At 40.2% G+C, this 14,593-nt stretch overlaps 1 protein-coding gene across 7 annotated transcripts in view; it reads left to right on the forward strand.

Moving 5' to 3' along the window:
* The window catches only part of Lama2 (laminin subunit alpha 2), a 647,938-nt gene that overhangs the window by 479,684 nt on the left and 153,661 nt on the right, over positions 1 to 14,593 (forward strand). For all 7 annotated transcript variants that reach the window (XR_015627317.1, XR_015627326.1, NM_001427039.1 and 4 more), the window contains 3 exons: positions 5,511 to 5,622; positions 10,179 to 10,341; positions 11,644 to 11,854. Coding sequence is in view for 5 of the 7 variants with exons in the window: in NM_001427039.1 (NP_001413968.1) it covers positions 5,511 to 5,622; positions 10,179 to 10,341; positions 11,644 to 11,854 (486 nt within the window). In the remaining 2 variants the exon portion in view is untranslated. The remainder of the gene's footprint in view (positions 1 to 5,510; positions 5,623 to 10,178; positions 10,342 to 11,643; positions 11,855 to 14,593) is intronic.

Consider the following 14,593-nt stretch of genomic DNA (forward strand, 5'->3'; position numbering starts at 1 on the left):
TATTCTTAGCTTATTTTCTCATTTTCTTAAAGGGGCAGGAATTTCTCATTCTAATGTAGTCCAGTGTATCAGTTTGTGCTTTGTTCTTTCTTTGATCCTCATGAGAGTCTATTTGGCATTTTAGCCTAGAACTCATCACCATCACCCAAGGCTGTCTGGGTTTCTTATTGCTGCTGCTGCTGCTTTCTTCTTGTCTTACCTTTTGGTAACTTTAGAGGTTTTCATTCTACACCTAAGTCTAAGAATAGCTACAAGAAATGTAGACAAATCCCAAATCAGCACTGACTTGAAACTGGACTAAAATGAGGCAGCACTTACATTAGTTAGATATGATCTTTGAAAGCTGCTTCCCGCAGGCTTCACATTCTATGAGAAGACAGTACTATAAACAGCCTGGATACCAAAACTTAGCTTTGCTTACATTGTCTTTTACTGTCTATTGGAAATCAAGCTTGAAGGAAGTGAAGCGCTTGCAAAGTAACAAAACCTCGTTTTTTTCAATGTTTACATACCAGCAATGTCATATGTGTGCGCTGCTTATTTTCAGTTTTCGAAAGTTAAAGTTCAAGGAGCTGGCATTGGTTGCCCTTTACTGTTCCTCACGTTGCTTCGGTTTGTGCCCTGGAACATTGACACAGGACATATTTAGGAAGGCATTGCTTTAGAGAATTGCTTGTCATTCCACAGGGCCAGGTGACAGCTTCCTGTCTCTCTCCCTGTGTGTTGTTGGCCCAACAGCTTGGCTGTGGAGTGAACCAATTACCACCTAGATATACGGCACAAGTAGTGACTAACGATGGCCCTTGGAAATATCATGTAACTGATATTAAATTCAATCTGAAATTTAATTATAGCAAGAACCCATATGAGTGTGCCGATTCAGAAGTAGATGGCATTTAGGCAATGTCGTCATTTCAGTAGTTAGATTTGCTCCATTAGGTTCTTGTTTTAACATAGGGAAGCCTGCAATGTGAGATACTAGTAATATCCAACCAAGAAAATGATGTGCAAATTTTAAGAGATGTGGTGAGACCTGCTTGAGCTACCTCAGGGAGGGAAAAGCTACACCATTCAGATGCAAATTAATGTCAGCATGGTGGTCAAGCATGCTGTCTGAATATAAATACTGTGAAACAAATCAACAAAAACTTAAAACCTGGGGAAAAATAATCTAGTTGAGGGAGCATAATATTTTCAAAAGATAATCAGAGGTAAAGAGACATTAAAGGTAAAGGTGCACAGCATCTTTATATGGGAACATTGCAGCATACAAGCAGGGAAAGTAGGAGAATCAAAGATGATGAAAGGCGTTTGGATAAGTAAAAGGTATTAACCGCAGTGGAAAGGGAGGATGGCTCACAGATAGGAACGGCAATTTTCTAAAACAGAAGAACACCCAGACTGAATCCTGGAGGGAGGCAGCCCCAATTAGCTGATATTTAGCTTTCTTCAGTGGTATTGCCAACAGCCTGTCCTGCGTAAACTGCTTTTTGTGTATACCAAGCCAGTTGTCAGGAATGATAACATCTAGTAGGAAGGATGGTGCCTGGTAATCTTAGGAATACACAGTCCTAGCACGAAAAGTCGGAGATGACCCTAAGTGACATCTCTGCCAATGTCCACTGCCCTAGGCGACAGGACATTTGTAGACTTCCTTCTTAGGTTTCTTCTGGGGCCCTTTTGAGGAGATGATGACCTAGGTAATATGAAATAATATGATTTGAAATATCTATCCCTAAGGGATGTTCTTGTGTGGACCGTGAAGTGTGTTGACTTATCAAATGATTTTAATACACCTCACGTCAACCATGGCCTCCTCTTCGCACCTCAGATGGCCTGACATTCTATGTATTTTCCACATATACCTGGATGTTGCTAGATATGCAATAGCACTTGGCACAGACCAAGAAAAAAAAGTCAGTAAATCTGCAGGGTTTTCCCCTTAGCTCCATTTCTGTGATTTCAAGTAGAGCATTTAAGCTTCCCTCACTTCCACTTGTATCCTGTAGAAATTGGGCCCAGGTTCTGGGATGTCTGTCAGGGAAGGAAAGTTGTGGATGGGAAGTGTTGTAAGCCCTTGTGACTGTGCACTGAATGCAGTCTGGTGGAGGCCGACTTTATAATCTGCCCTCTAACATGTTACTCCACCCAAGCCAGTGTCTTGATGCCAGGGAGAGGAAGTGATTATAGGTGCCAAAGAGACTCACCCTAAGTAAGCATCAAACGGGATTTGAGCACTCCACCCATCCTGAATCTCTACCCTGCCTTCAACATCCTGGAGGCTCATGTATCATCAGAGTTTAGAGTTACCAAGAAGCTATGAGACAGAATGTGGTGCCCCTGCAAATGGAGAGCCTCTTGCCTGGCTCTCCTCCCAAGTCCTCAGCTGCAGTTCATAAGTAGCCGCTTCATGTGAGCAGTGAGAAATGCCCAGAAACCTGTTCCGCTGTCCACATTTCCTGGCAAGCATATCACCAGGCATATGGTCAGTCTGAATGGCACTGGATCCCTCCAGCAGGCTTTAGCACTTCAGAAGGGTAGCTGGTCTGATTATTTTTATACCAGCCATCCATCCAACATTTGAAAACCCCTGCAGTTTTGCCTCAGACTATAACTGGTTTGCTCAGGAATAAAGAAAGTAAAACAGAATCGCTAGCACCCAACGGTGGAAATTAGATAGATACAGCAAATTATCTAACAATTCTGATGAGTTTTGTGCAGACAGTTGTTTAGTGACCTAGTTAACTAGATGCAGGGATGGTTTTAACATAGGCACCATACTGAGAGAGATACAGAAAGATGAATATGGCAGGCCGTAACTTGCCCTCATGGCACTTATATTTTGGGGAAGAGGGGAAGTCACCAAGTGGGTACGTCGGTTATCTATTCTCTATAGTGTGGTTCTAAAACATGCTGTGCTGTGGAGGAAGCACTTCTCCGCAGTGAATGTACAGACCTAGGCAAGAGCCCTGTCCACAGCCATGCTTAGAAGAAAACTGGAAAGGGGCTGGATGAATAAAGGTAAAGTCTGTGAACGTTACCTGATGAGCTCATCTGGTTAGAGAAAGTAAGAAACAAGAGAATCCAAAGAAGGAGAATACATGGCTTATGTGACATGCCAAAGGGAAGCCAGAGAGTTTTTCTTAGCCATTACCTTGGTAAACATGTTTCTTACCCAAGATGACACTAGAGTGCTGACAAGATGTGAACCTGAAGTATTTGTTAATTAAGTTGCTTGCACAATACTCAATAAATGCAATAACTCAGGAGAGAAATACAATGGATATGTTCTTGGCCATCTAAATATAAGAGAGGGCATACCGATAAACATTTTAAAGGAGTAGATATATTAAATTCTTAAGAATTAGTGCACCTGATGGTACAACTATATTGGTAATATAGAAAAGATATCAGTAAGGCAAAAACTAAACTTTAAGTGAAAAAGTATATATTTCTGTGTATTAAGATATACAGGTACTGGTGGATACACTTATTCATAAGATATTGGATGATGACCATATTGTAGACCAATTCCATTATGGTGTTCTGTGACATGTTAACATAGAAGGGGTCATGGAGGGCAGGCAGAATCAGGACACAGTTTACACTACAAAAACTTCTAAGATATTTCAGACTGTCAATATCTTGAATAGTCTAGCTTAGTTATCAATAAAAAAAGTAACTTTGAAGTGTGTGTGTGTGTGTGTGTGTATGTATGTGTAAAATTATTTAACCCATCTAAGCCATGACTATAAATAGCTAGAGAACGCTGATTTGAAATAAATCACTGGGGACACATTTGTAACAATTACCATGGAAGCAGGTAATTGAGACACTTGGAAATTATGTGCATAGTTTACTTCTGAAAAGAATTGTCAAAAATCTAAAGGAAAAATAGTCCTATTATTAATATTTCAGAAGAATGTCAGAGCATCCGGTGTGTTGATTAATATTCTGAGTCATTGCTGCCAGCTTCAAACTGGAGTTTTAAATGGTCCAATGGCGTCTTCCCTTCTCATCCTTGTGATATTAATACTTGCAAATTTAAAGACTGTGTAACAATAGTTGGAATTCAGGGTCCACCTTGAATTTAACCATTTCTGCCCCTCCTGCAATGGGGGGCTTCCTCCCTCCCCAGCATAGAGATAAAAGGCAGATCAATTCCTGTCGCATCTCCCGTCCTGTTATGTGCTGGCCAAATGAACACTGGTTATTTAAAATCCACTTGTATATTTATATAAAAAAAATTAATTCTCTGGTTCTTCCTAGAATGAAAACATTCTGACATAAGACTGTGCAGTGGTTCTCAACCTTCTCAACGCTGCAACCCTTTAATACAGTTCCTCATCCTGCGGTGACCTCCCCAAACATAAAGTTATTATTTTTTTGCTACTTTCAAACTCTAATTTTGCTACTGTTATGAATCTCAATGTAAATATATGATCTTACCCAACCCCTGTGAAAAAAACCATTTGACCCCCAAAATGATCGTTTGGCCCCAAAGTGGTCATGACCCACAGATTGAGGACCACTGCTCTAGAATGTTAAACTCTGCAAACCTGAGTATCACGGAATAGCACACAAATGCACCTTTCGATTCAGTGTCAGTGTCAGTAACTAGATTACCAGCCTCTTTTGAACAAAAGAGAAGTCCTATGACATCAAGAAACTACACTTAAGCCCATGTTATTGTGGTGGAAATCTTGTATCTTTTATATTAAGAAATATTTAACATCATCCACACTGTTTGTATTTGACCATGTTATGTCTGCCTTGAAGGCGAATCCATCCCATTGCATCCAAGGAATGTCCAATGTGAACACAAATAAGTATGTTTTAGGCTACACACTGGAAGGCAGAGATGTTTGGGGCCTTCTGGTTCCATTTCTGACCATGGCGTGTGAGTCTTGATTACTTCTGGTGATGTCGTACGGGAAAGCAAGTATTAATTCTGCCTTAATGTTTTACGGGCATCTTTGGAGTGTTACAAAACAGAATTTACTACTGAAGAGCTAAGTACTCTCTGCCCCCTGTGCTTCTTAATTAATGTATTGATCAAAACGGAATCTATAAGATCAAGCTTATGGAGACAGATGGCCAGTTCCTCTCTCAACAGGTCACTGCTGCATTCCACAAGGTTTCATAAAATACAATTCAGACAAAACAGGAACATGTGGAGGCTGAGGATTCCATTAAAGACTTGAGCATTGGAACCTTGAAGATATACTTCAGAACGACCCCGTGTTCTAACACTTCTGTGTCGCAACCTATAAAGGGGACTTTAATAGGACCAAATATGGCTCTCTGATTTCCATTAAATGGAAATAGTCGTAAAGTTTAATTGTATACTTGAGCACAGGGTGTCATTGCCAGGACATCTGATCAATAATTCATCGATTGCATTGGGCTCAAAGTAAAATCTGAAAGAAAAATGTAGCCAGAGGGAGCTTATCTAGCTCTAATTTCATCATCTCTATTAATTATGCTTTTCCTAAATTTGGATCATTTAGGCAACCAAAGTGACAGCAGATGGTGAGCAAACGGGACAAGACGCTGAGAGGACCAACAGCAGAGCACAGTCCTTGGAAGAATTCATTAAAGGGCTTGTCCAGCACGCTGAAGGTATTTTAAAAAAATCACATTTTTAACTTTTCTTTTTCCTCTTACAGAAAAATTAAAAGAAGGAATTGCAGGGGCTTTGAATAGCCCCTATAAGGAGGTATTATTTTTAAATTCAAGTCATAGGTGTAAAAAAGCATTTTGTTGAGCTATTCAGGGTCATGATTAGCTGAAATCTACAGCCTGTAGCATCAAGTGAGCAGTGATAGTTGATGAAATAAAGATTATGGGTGTAGAATAGGAATGAATTCTAGGCAGTTTAAATAATTCATTGAAAACTTATGCTTCGCTCTTTTTGTGATCAGAGCTAGTGAAGATTTGTTCATCTTTTCTTTTTAAAAGTGACTTTCACCATTCTATTTGGTATACAGACGCCATTCTTTCATTTCTCAAAATGGTTCTTCAAGTACTTGGTACGAGTTGCAGGAGAACATCTGGTGCTTGGGATTTGGCGACCCATGTTCACCAGAGGCTCCCTGGCATTTAGTCCACAGTTCCCTAGGAATTAGTTCTTGGCATCTCCCAATGTGGCTGAGAACTGAAGTGGAAGTCACTTCTCTGGGCAAACGCCCAGACTAAGAAGCCCTTAGTTCTCCAGTCTCTTGAAATAAACGTTAAATATGCATGTATGTTCAGAAGGTTCAAAAGGTAGCTTTTTTGTGTCTCTAAACATCTTTAAAGGTGGGTAAACGTAATCATCTTTACTGTGCTACAGTGCTGTGGACCTTTGGTAATATGAGCTCACGTTCACAGTAGATTTTAACTGGTGCTTCCTCATCGGTAATGGCTGACTACCCATTGTGTGGAGCAGCAGCATTTTCTGAGGAGGCTGTTCTTTTTGTGACAGAACAAGTTTCTTCCCCTAGAAAAGCATCTCAGTTAATCTCACGGTGCTGCATACTCTGGTCCATGACACTGTGGTGTTCTCCCTGGCGTTGTTTTTCCACTGATGCTATTTGAAAATGTCCCCAAATACCAAGTGTATGACAGAGAGCCACGTTCCTCCAGGTGGATCTCTCATGGTAACTTTCCCCATCTTCTGTCTGAAGTCTCAACACCCAACAGCCTTCTGGAGACTCATTTTAAAATCAGTTCAACCTTAATCTGTGGGTCAAGAATACTTGCCCTTCTGGTAGAAGACTCAGATTTGATTCTGAGCACTGACATCAGGCAGCTCAGAAAAGCATCTGCATACATAAGGCATGCATACAAAACACTCTAGACACATGCACATACAAATAAAATACAAGTGTGTGTGTGTGTGTGTGTGTGTGTGTGTGTGTGTTCACAAACATAACTGCTAATATGGCTTAGTAGACATCAGCTTTATCACAGCTTCCTTTTTTCACTGCAATAGTCCAACCCCCTCTACCTATAGAGAGACATAGATACAGCTTTGTAGTTTGATCAGCATAGACTTTTTTCGTTTGTTTGTTTTTCTGGGTATCATCTTACAGTTTGGTCCGTGGCCCTAAGTCACCATTAGGAATGATATAAAGATGATACCCAACCAGATCTGCGGGTCTGTAGGCCTGGCGAAGCCTTGCCAATCAGCAGAAAGATCTCTCATTCTCTCCGTTATGCTTTGGTCAGATGATCTGCATACATCTGTGGTGTGGTACCATCTTCTTCCTCATGTATGGTGTCCTGTGGGATAGTTGGGTCCATTTCTGCCAGCAGACACTGTTTGGTAGAATTAGTAAAATATCTACAATTACATAAAATTTCAAATTTACATACACTGTACTGGAAATATGCTAAATTCTAGTTGAGACTTCTACAAGATGTACTGGAGAAGGCTTAATGGTTTGGGGAAGAGGAATGAGGGGAAAAGGAAACGAGGGGAAGGAAAGCAAGGAGGAAAAGGAATTGCCTAAATATTAACTATATTATGCTACACAGCCACCCTTCTTATTCCTTTACCTATACCTCGCTGATAGAGGTAATCAGGAGCACTTTTGTATTTTGTTAGTGGCACTAAGTTGCTATGGAAAATGAGTGGTTCTCCCTGGCATTTGTCTGTTGTTTAGATAGATGGCTTGTTCATCTCACATAGTGTCTTCCATCATGTGTCATGACCTCTTTATGGGTAATCAACTTCTATTCAACCGCAGTATACTTGTATGTCAACTGTAATTTTATATCTACTATGCCCTGACTCTCAATCTGACCATGAGTGAACTACACTTTATTTCCTGGGTTAGAATTAGTGAGGGACAGAGCTTAACCCCATTACTATTTATGTCCTAGCTTATTGCAGGACTTAATTAATATTAGTCATCTTCTTTGGCTGTTTCTCAGGACAGGTGAACAAATTTCGTTCCTGATAAACTTAACTCATAAAAGGGTTTTTCAGATTTAATATGGAAAGTATATTTCCTCCCTCCAGTGAGCTGGTTGTTTTAAGGATGCTGACCACTTCTCTTAAGAAGACCCCATCTATTCTCTGCTATGCACCAGCAGCTGCCATGATTTTAAGTGGACTTGTAGTATTTCAGAACAAACAATATGGTATACCTTTCTATCTAGAAATACTTTCCTCATTTTCATTTTTCCTTTCCTCCTTATTCCCTTTAAGTTGATTTTTATCTTGTCTTCAGAAAGTTTTAGTTAGCATAAAACCCTCTTCTGAAGCTACATTGGAATAAGTAAAGTCAATGCATGCAATACGTTTTACAATTATTTTCAACCCTGTAGAAAAGATATTGAAAGGGACACTATATATTTTGGAATAAGGATTTAATAACCTGTTAATCTTTAGTTTACAATCTCATCCCACCTATACAAAATAAGCAGTAGAAAGATCAAACCTGGTCTACTCAACTTTCTTCTTAGTGCTGGGAATTAAGTGTATGCTGGGCAATGTTCTACCACTGACCTCTGACCCTTGACCCACTTATATAAAAATGATGTTCTCTTTCTTAATGCAGCAACATTTTCTTGCTTGTTTTATGATTTTCCCATGCCCCATTAATTTCTGTAGTTCTTTGCATGTCACCTCAGTTGAAGAGAAGTAACGTGCATTCCAGAGAATGCAGCTGAGGTCTGGGTTTCCTCATTCTTCTCTGCTCATTTTCTCTGCAGAGATTTATCTTTGAGAACAGATACAGAAGATACCATAAGGTCTCAGAGACCCCATCTTTACCTACCATCCTGTAAGAATTAAATTTTCCATCATGATTTTGGAAGGAAAATAAACATTCTGTCTTTAGCTATGATGTTCAGGAAGCTATTGGCTGTAGCACCTTTCCTGAACACGGTTATAAGGAGAAGGTATGGTTTGGAAAGAACAGATGAGACCGACTCAGTTTCTCCCACTCTTCGGAGTTCTTTCTACCGAGCAAGCATTAGAAGCCTCTGAAGGATTTGGTCCAACACCAGGATGTAGGTCCCTGACTCCCAGAAGTTTTGTCTCAGGTAATCTGTAGTGGAGCCTAGGAATCTGCATTTCTTTTAAAAACCTCCAAGCTGCTCCTGCTGCCTCTGGATGGAGTTCAAGACTTCAGAGCCACCTACTCAAAGCCCATCCTGGCTTCTGTGTGTGCCTGACGGAGCTCTGCCAAGTGAAAATCTGAATAATCTCTCTAATAAGGAAAGTTCATGATCTATTACACTTTAAACAGGTCTTCAGATGTACCTTTAAATGTTAGGAAATAGCTCTTGGGCAGGCCAGACTCTTCACTCTGAAGATTTTCATGTGTAATATTGTAGAAATATACATTCCACAGACAAAGAGCTTGAGAAAATATCTCCCTTCAACTCACCAAATTAATGTCCCATAGAACACTCTTCAGAGAGCGCAAGGCTAAAATGAATGATAGCGCCATGTAACTGTTTCAATTCACCAAGTTTTTAAACTTTTATTTGACAGAGAATTCTTTTTCCAGATGAAATCGTGCACAGAACGCCAACCTATCATGCTGTTTCCTGGCAGAGCAGACATCATTTGTAGAGTACTCCGAGCACCTGGAGAATCCTAATATTCCAAAGAGCACAGCTCCAAACCCTGTTTACGTCATTGTAAACACAGACTCCTGGGATGGGCTTTACTACTGAAGGCATCCTTCCAGCCAAATCTATTCCCCTAGACCGATGAACCTTTCCTCCTTTAAAACTTGAAGGTGACAAGGCTGGAGAAATGCACAGGCAGGTCCATGTTCAGTAAGCTCACAGCCCAGAGTATTTCGATCCTCAGGATTCTAAAGCTGGTAGATATAACTGGTCAACAATGTGAAAGATCTTACGTGTTTAGCAACATAGTGTTGAACCATACATCTCTTACTTTTACCTCTTACCTGAAGAGAGTTTGAGTCTGTTCATTGTTTATATGCCCTCCATTACACACAATACCTAAATTACTATATTCTCAAAAGGAGTTTAGCCTGGAGAACTATGTCACTTTTTCCTTTCCTCACTGCCTGGCCTGGTACCTGCCACTGGTTCTCAGAAAGACCCTGGGGATGGTGGAAAGACCAAGTGTTGAATGCCAGTTTTGCATATGATGTGCTTGTTACTTAATTTACAAAATTTAAATTTTCCTTACCCCCCACCCCCCACAGCTGTAAATGAAAAAGCTATAAAACTAAATGAGACCTTAGGAAGTCAAGACAGGACAGCAGAGAGAAACTTACAAGAGCTTCAGAAGGAGATTGACCGGATGCTGAAAGAACTTCGAAGTAAAGATCTTCAGACACAGAAGGAAGTTGCTGAGGATGAACTGGTGTAAGTTGACATTCTGGGGGGCTATTCATTTGGCAAATGAACAGCCGTACTAAGTTTCCTAAGTTTCTATCCCACGGGTGAGCAGGGCACAGTTTTCCTACCTGGGAATATGTACTACTTAGTCTTCATGTCTTCAGTTAGCCCTACATACTTTGCTTTAAAATCAATTAAAATCATGTTTTCTTGTATATAAAATAACTGAACTTTGCAGTGTTATTTTTTATAACTAGGCTGATAGGCTTGCTTTGTCAATGGCTGGTGTTAGAAATGTTTGAACTATCAATAAGGCTAGAGATGTGACTTGCTTATTAGTGGGAACTTGCTTAACACGTCCGATTTTGATTCCCAGCACTATGGAAAGTAGACGGGATGGCACTCCTACAATCCTAGAACTGTTAAGATAAAGGCAGGAAGATCCAAAATTCAGGATCATCTTGGCCACAGAACAAGTCCAAGGCCATCCTAGTATATATGAAACCCTGTCTCATTGGAAAAGAGGAGGAGCTGGAGAAAGAGGAGAAGGAGGGGGAGGAAGAAGAGAAGGAGGAGGAGGAAGAAGAGGAGGAGGAGGAGGAGGAGGAGGAGGAGGAGGAGGAGGAGGAGGAAGAAGAGAAATGGAGGCAAGACAAGAGGGGAGGGAGTAGCAGAAAAAATGGAAAGGGAGAAGGGGGAATACGAGGAGGAATAAGAGGAGGATGAAGGACAGAAAAAGGAAAAGGACATAACCATCTACGTTAATAAATGACAAATAATGTCATACTTTTCAAAGTCATCATTATTTACCATTTTAGAAAATTCTGGTAAGTTAAGTCAAGGAATTTTCAGACTGCTGAGTTGTAAGAAAAGGTAGAGAAGATCAAAATTATGGCATTAGGTGAAGATGGCAAAAACATGAGAGTTCTATCTGCAATTACTAAGCAAGCATGTCAACAATCCTATACAGTCAAAGAAAGTTTCTCATTGTGATGGGACAGCTGGCATTTTGGTCTGTTTGCTTTTACATGTGCAGTAAAACATATTTTTTTCTTTTGCCAGTCACAATGTGACCATGTAGCAAGACTCCTAAACAATTAAAAATGTAAGCTTACTAATAAACTGAGCAAGTTTTTTCAATTTTAACAAAAATTTCTGCCACAATTCAGTATCAGTTCACCTTGACAATCATTGTGAATCTGTTGGTGTGTTTGCATGTATTTTTAACTTTTTAATGTTAGCATCTCCTTATAACTTAGTTTAATATAAGAAAAGACTTACTATGAGCAATAATATCACTTTGTACTCTTGGGCTGGGGGTATTTGCAGGGCAGCAGAAGGCCTTCTGAAGAGAGTAAACAAGTTGTTTGGAGAGCCCAGAGCCCAGAATGAAGAAATGGAAAAGGATCTCCGTGAGAAACTGGCAGAGTACCAGAACAAGCTTGATGATGCATGGGATCTATTGAGAGAAGCCACCAAGAAAACTAAAGATGCTGATCGCTTGTCTGCTGCCAACCAAAAGAATATGACCATCTTGGAGGTGAGAGCTAGGGGTCCACTCATTACTGTCTTGGAATGAAAAGCAGGTTGAACATGTCTAGAATAATGAAGTTGACATATGTTTACAAAGGCGAGACCATGACTCTATAAAGTCTTCTAAGAAACAGAACAGTGTATGTGTCTCTGTTGTGCGTGTGTCTATCTGTCTGTCTGTCTTTTGTCCATGTTTCCATGTATCCTTAATGACCATCTCCCACTGAGTCAATGACCACTTAGGCGCAGTCAGACTGTAGAAGGTTTGTATTAAAAAAAAAAAGTTGCATGGAAAAAGCTCATCCCTGAGAAACAGGGAATCTCATATCAATGACAAGTTATCACCTAGAAATCCACCTGGGATTAATCCATTCCACAGTCTACAATGAGTCATTATAATGGAAGTTACACAAAGGATGGCTCAACCCCAGTGTCATACAGTTTTGAGATTCACCTACTCCACATGTTGAGTGCAGAGACCTGGTTGCCAGCAACTAGTACAGTCCCTTCTGCTTGTGAGGAAGCTGAGCTTATGAGAAACCAGAGAGACTAGAGCTAGGAGACCCTCCTTCCCATCTTCTATGCAATGACTTTATGGACAAGACATTTTCAAAGGTACAAATGTGACTGGTGAGTCTGGATTATTTTCCTCCTCTTCCTCACAGAGACCAGTCACTATTTCCCAGAGTGCTGCTGAGCTTAAAATAAAAATAGCATTCTTCCCTCTCTTACACCCTCCTCCTTCCCCTCCCTTCCATGTTTCTTTCTCTTACTGTTTTCAGTCTCTTCCTTGATCATAACATAGTTAATACTTATATTCTCTGAGACTGTATTTAGTGGACACAATTGTGTTTGGTATTTAAACATCTTCCTCTCCATCTATAACCCTATATCTTGCTGTTGGCTTCTTAGAGGATCTGAGTGCTTCAGGAAACCCACAGCTCTGCTAATGTAGAATTTCTCAATAACTCAATACTCGAGCATTGCCCAAGACCTCTCAAATGTTTGTTGAGTATCACTGACAGACAACTAAATAACCACACATTTTAGTTTTTGCTCTCTTATTTGATCTGTTTTTCTTTAAGTCTAAAGACAATCAAATAAGAGAGAATTGGAGAAGATGTTCTCTGTTCTGTGATTTAGCCTTGTCACAGTGGTAGAAAGCTGAGGAAGAGAACTTTCACTCTAAGTCATGTGACTAATCTTAACCAATCTGGGACCACTAACAAACTAGCTATAGTCAAGAGAAAGTGCTGTCTGGAAAGGCAGGAAATGCTAAGGCTGTGCTATCTTGGCTGTGGCATAACACACTCAGCCTGAGACACCCCGGTGCAGCAACTTACACAGAGTTCTCTTTCCACTTCATGGCAACGGTTTAAGAAATTAAAATTCCCTATGTGGAAAGCATACTCGGTATTTGGAAATTATTTTGAGAGGTGTTATAGCAGCACACTGAATGGGAATTTCAGCTGTTCCTCACATTAGTGGTGAATAAAACCAAGAACTATACTTCTCAGGCACTGTGGGAGAGGCTTGGAGCCTATGCAGTTACCCCTGGAGTTCCAAGTCTTCATTCTCATATTTTTATCTCAGATGCTATGCTTAACTAAAGACTTATTTAAATACTTGCTGGATAAAAGAGGTGCATTGTGTAAATTCTTACAAATAAATTATGTGTAATTTAAGTTGGCAGCTCTACTAAGATTGATGCTAGACTAGCCTTTAAAAATTGTCACCTGGGGCCATTTGAGATTGCTCAATGGGGAAGAGCCCTTATACCCAAGCCTGATAAACTGTGTTTAATTCCTAGAGCTTTTGTGGTAGAAGGAGAAGACTGACTCTATGTTCTTTGACTTTGCATGCACATTTCCATGAGTATACACACATACAGAAACATACACACACACACACACACACACACACACACACACACACTGTATAACAAAAGTCAACTGAGAATTCATTAAACAGAGTATATCCATGTATCCATGGTCTTTGGGCTCCACTGAAGAATCTGTACAGGCTTTTCTAGGGTGTTACCTGGTGGCCCATCTCCTAAGACTCCTTGGATTCACTTACTAGCCACACAGATTTGAAAACACTGGCTTTGTGCATTGTACACAGTGAGTTCAATAATGATATGGCTTTAAGTATCCATTGTACTGGATCTACTATTAAAATGATATTAAGATACAGGTGAAATGGATAGTTATTTTTTAAGGTAGTCAGCTAGTAACCTTGTTTTTAAAAATATTCTCTAAATCTGGGAGTGGTGGCACACACCTGTAATTTCTGTACCTGTGGGGTAGAAGCAGAAGGATACCTTACAAACAATACTGGATGCCTGTCATAGCCCTAACAAGAGAAACAGACAAAACAAAACAAATTCTCCAATCACTCAGATACAACCGGAAGTCTAAGAAACAGTGATGTAAAACAACAACTGGTGGTTTTAATAACCCGAATCTACTCGGAGATACACACAGGCAAAGACGCAAACCACTTTGTTCACTGAATTATCACAGCAGTCATAGAAGTGGATAGGGACAGCTTCTCTGCACCTTCGTCTCTACGTTTGTTATATGAGTACCGCTCAGTAGAAGCAGGGGCAGGTACCTTTAAGAAACAGGAGACTATAAAGTAAAGAGTTAACATCTGATGGAGAATTCATGTTTAGTAGAATTGGAACAGCGTGTGTATGGCTGGATGGTGACTGAGATAGCCAGCTGGAATAAGCAGACTCCAG

The sequence above is a fragment of the Rattus norvegicus genome, chromosome 1, assembly GCF_021556685.1.
Source record: "Rattus norvegicus strain SHRSP/BbbUtx chromosome 1, alternate assembly SHRSP_T2T, whole genome shotgun sequence".
NCBI lineage: Eukaryota > Metazoa > Chordata > Mammalia > Rodentia > Muridae > Rattus > Rattus norvegicus.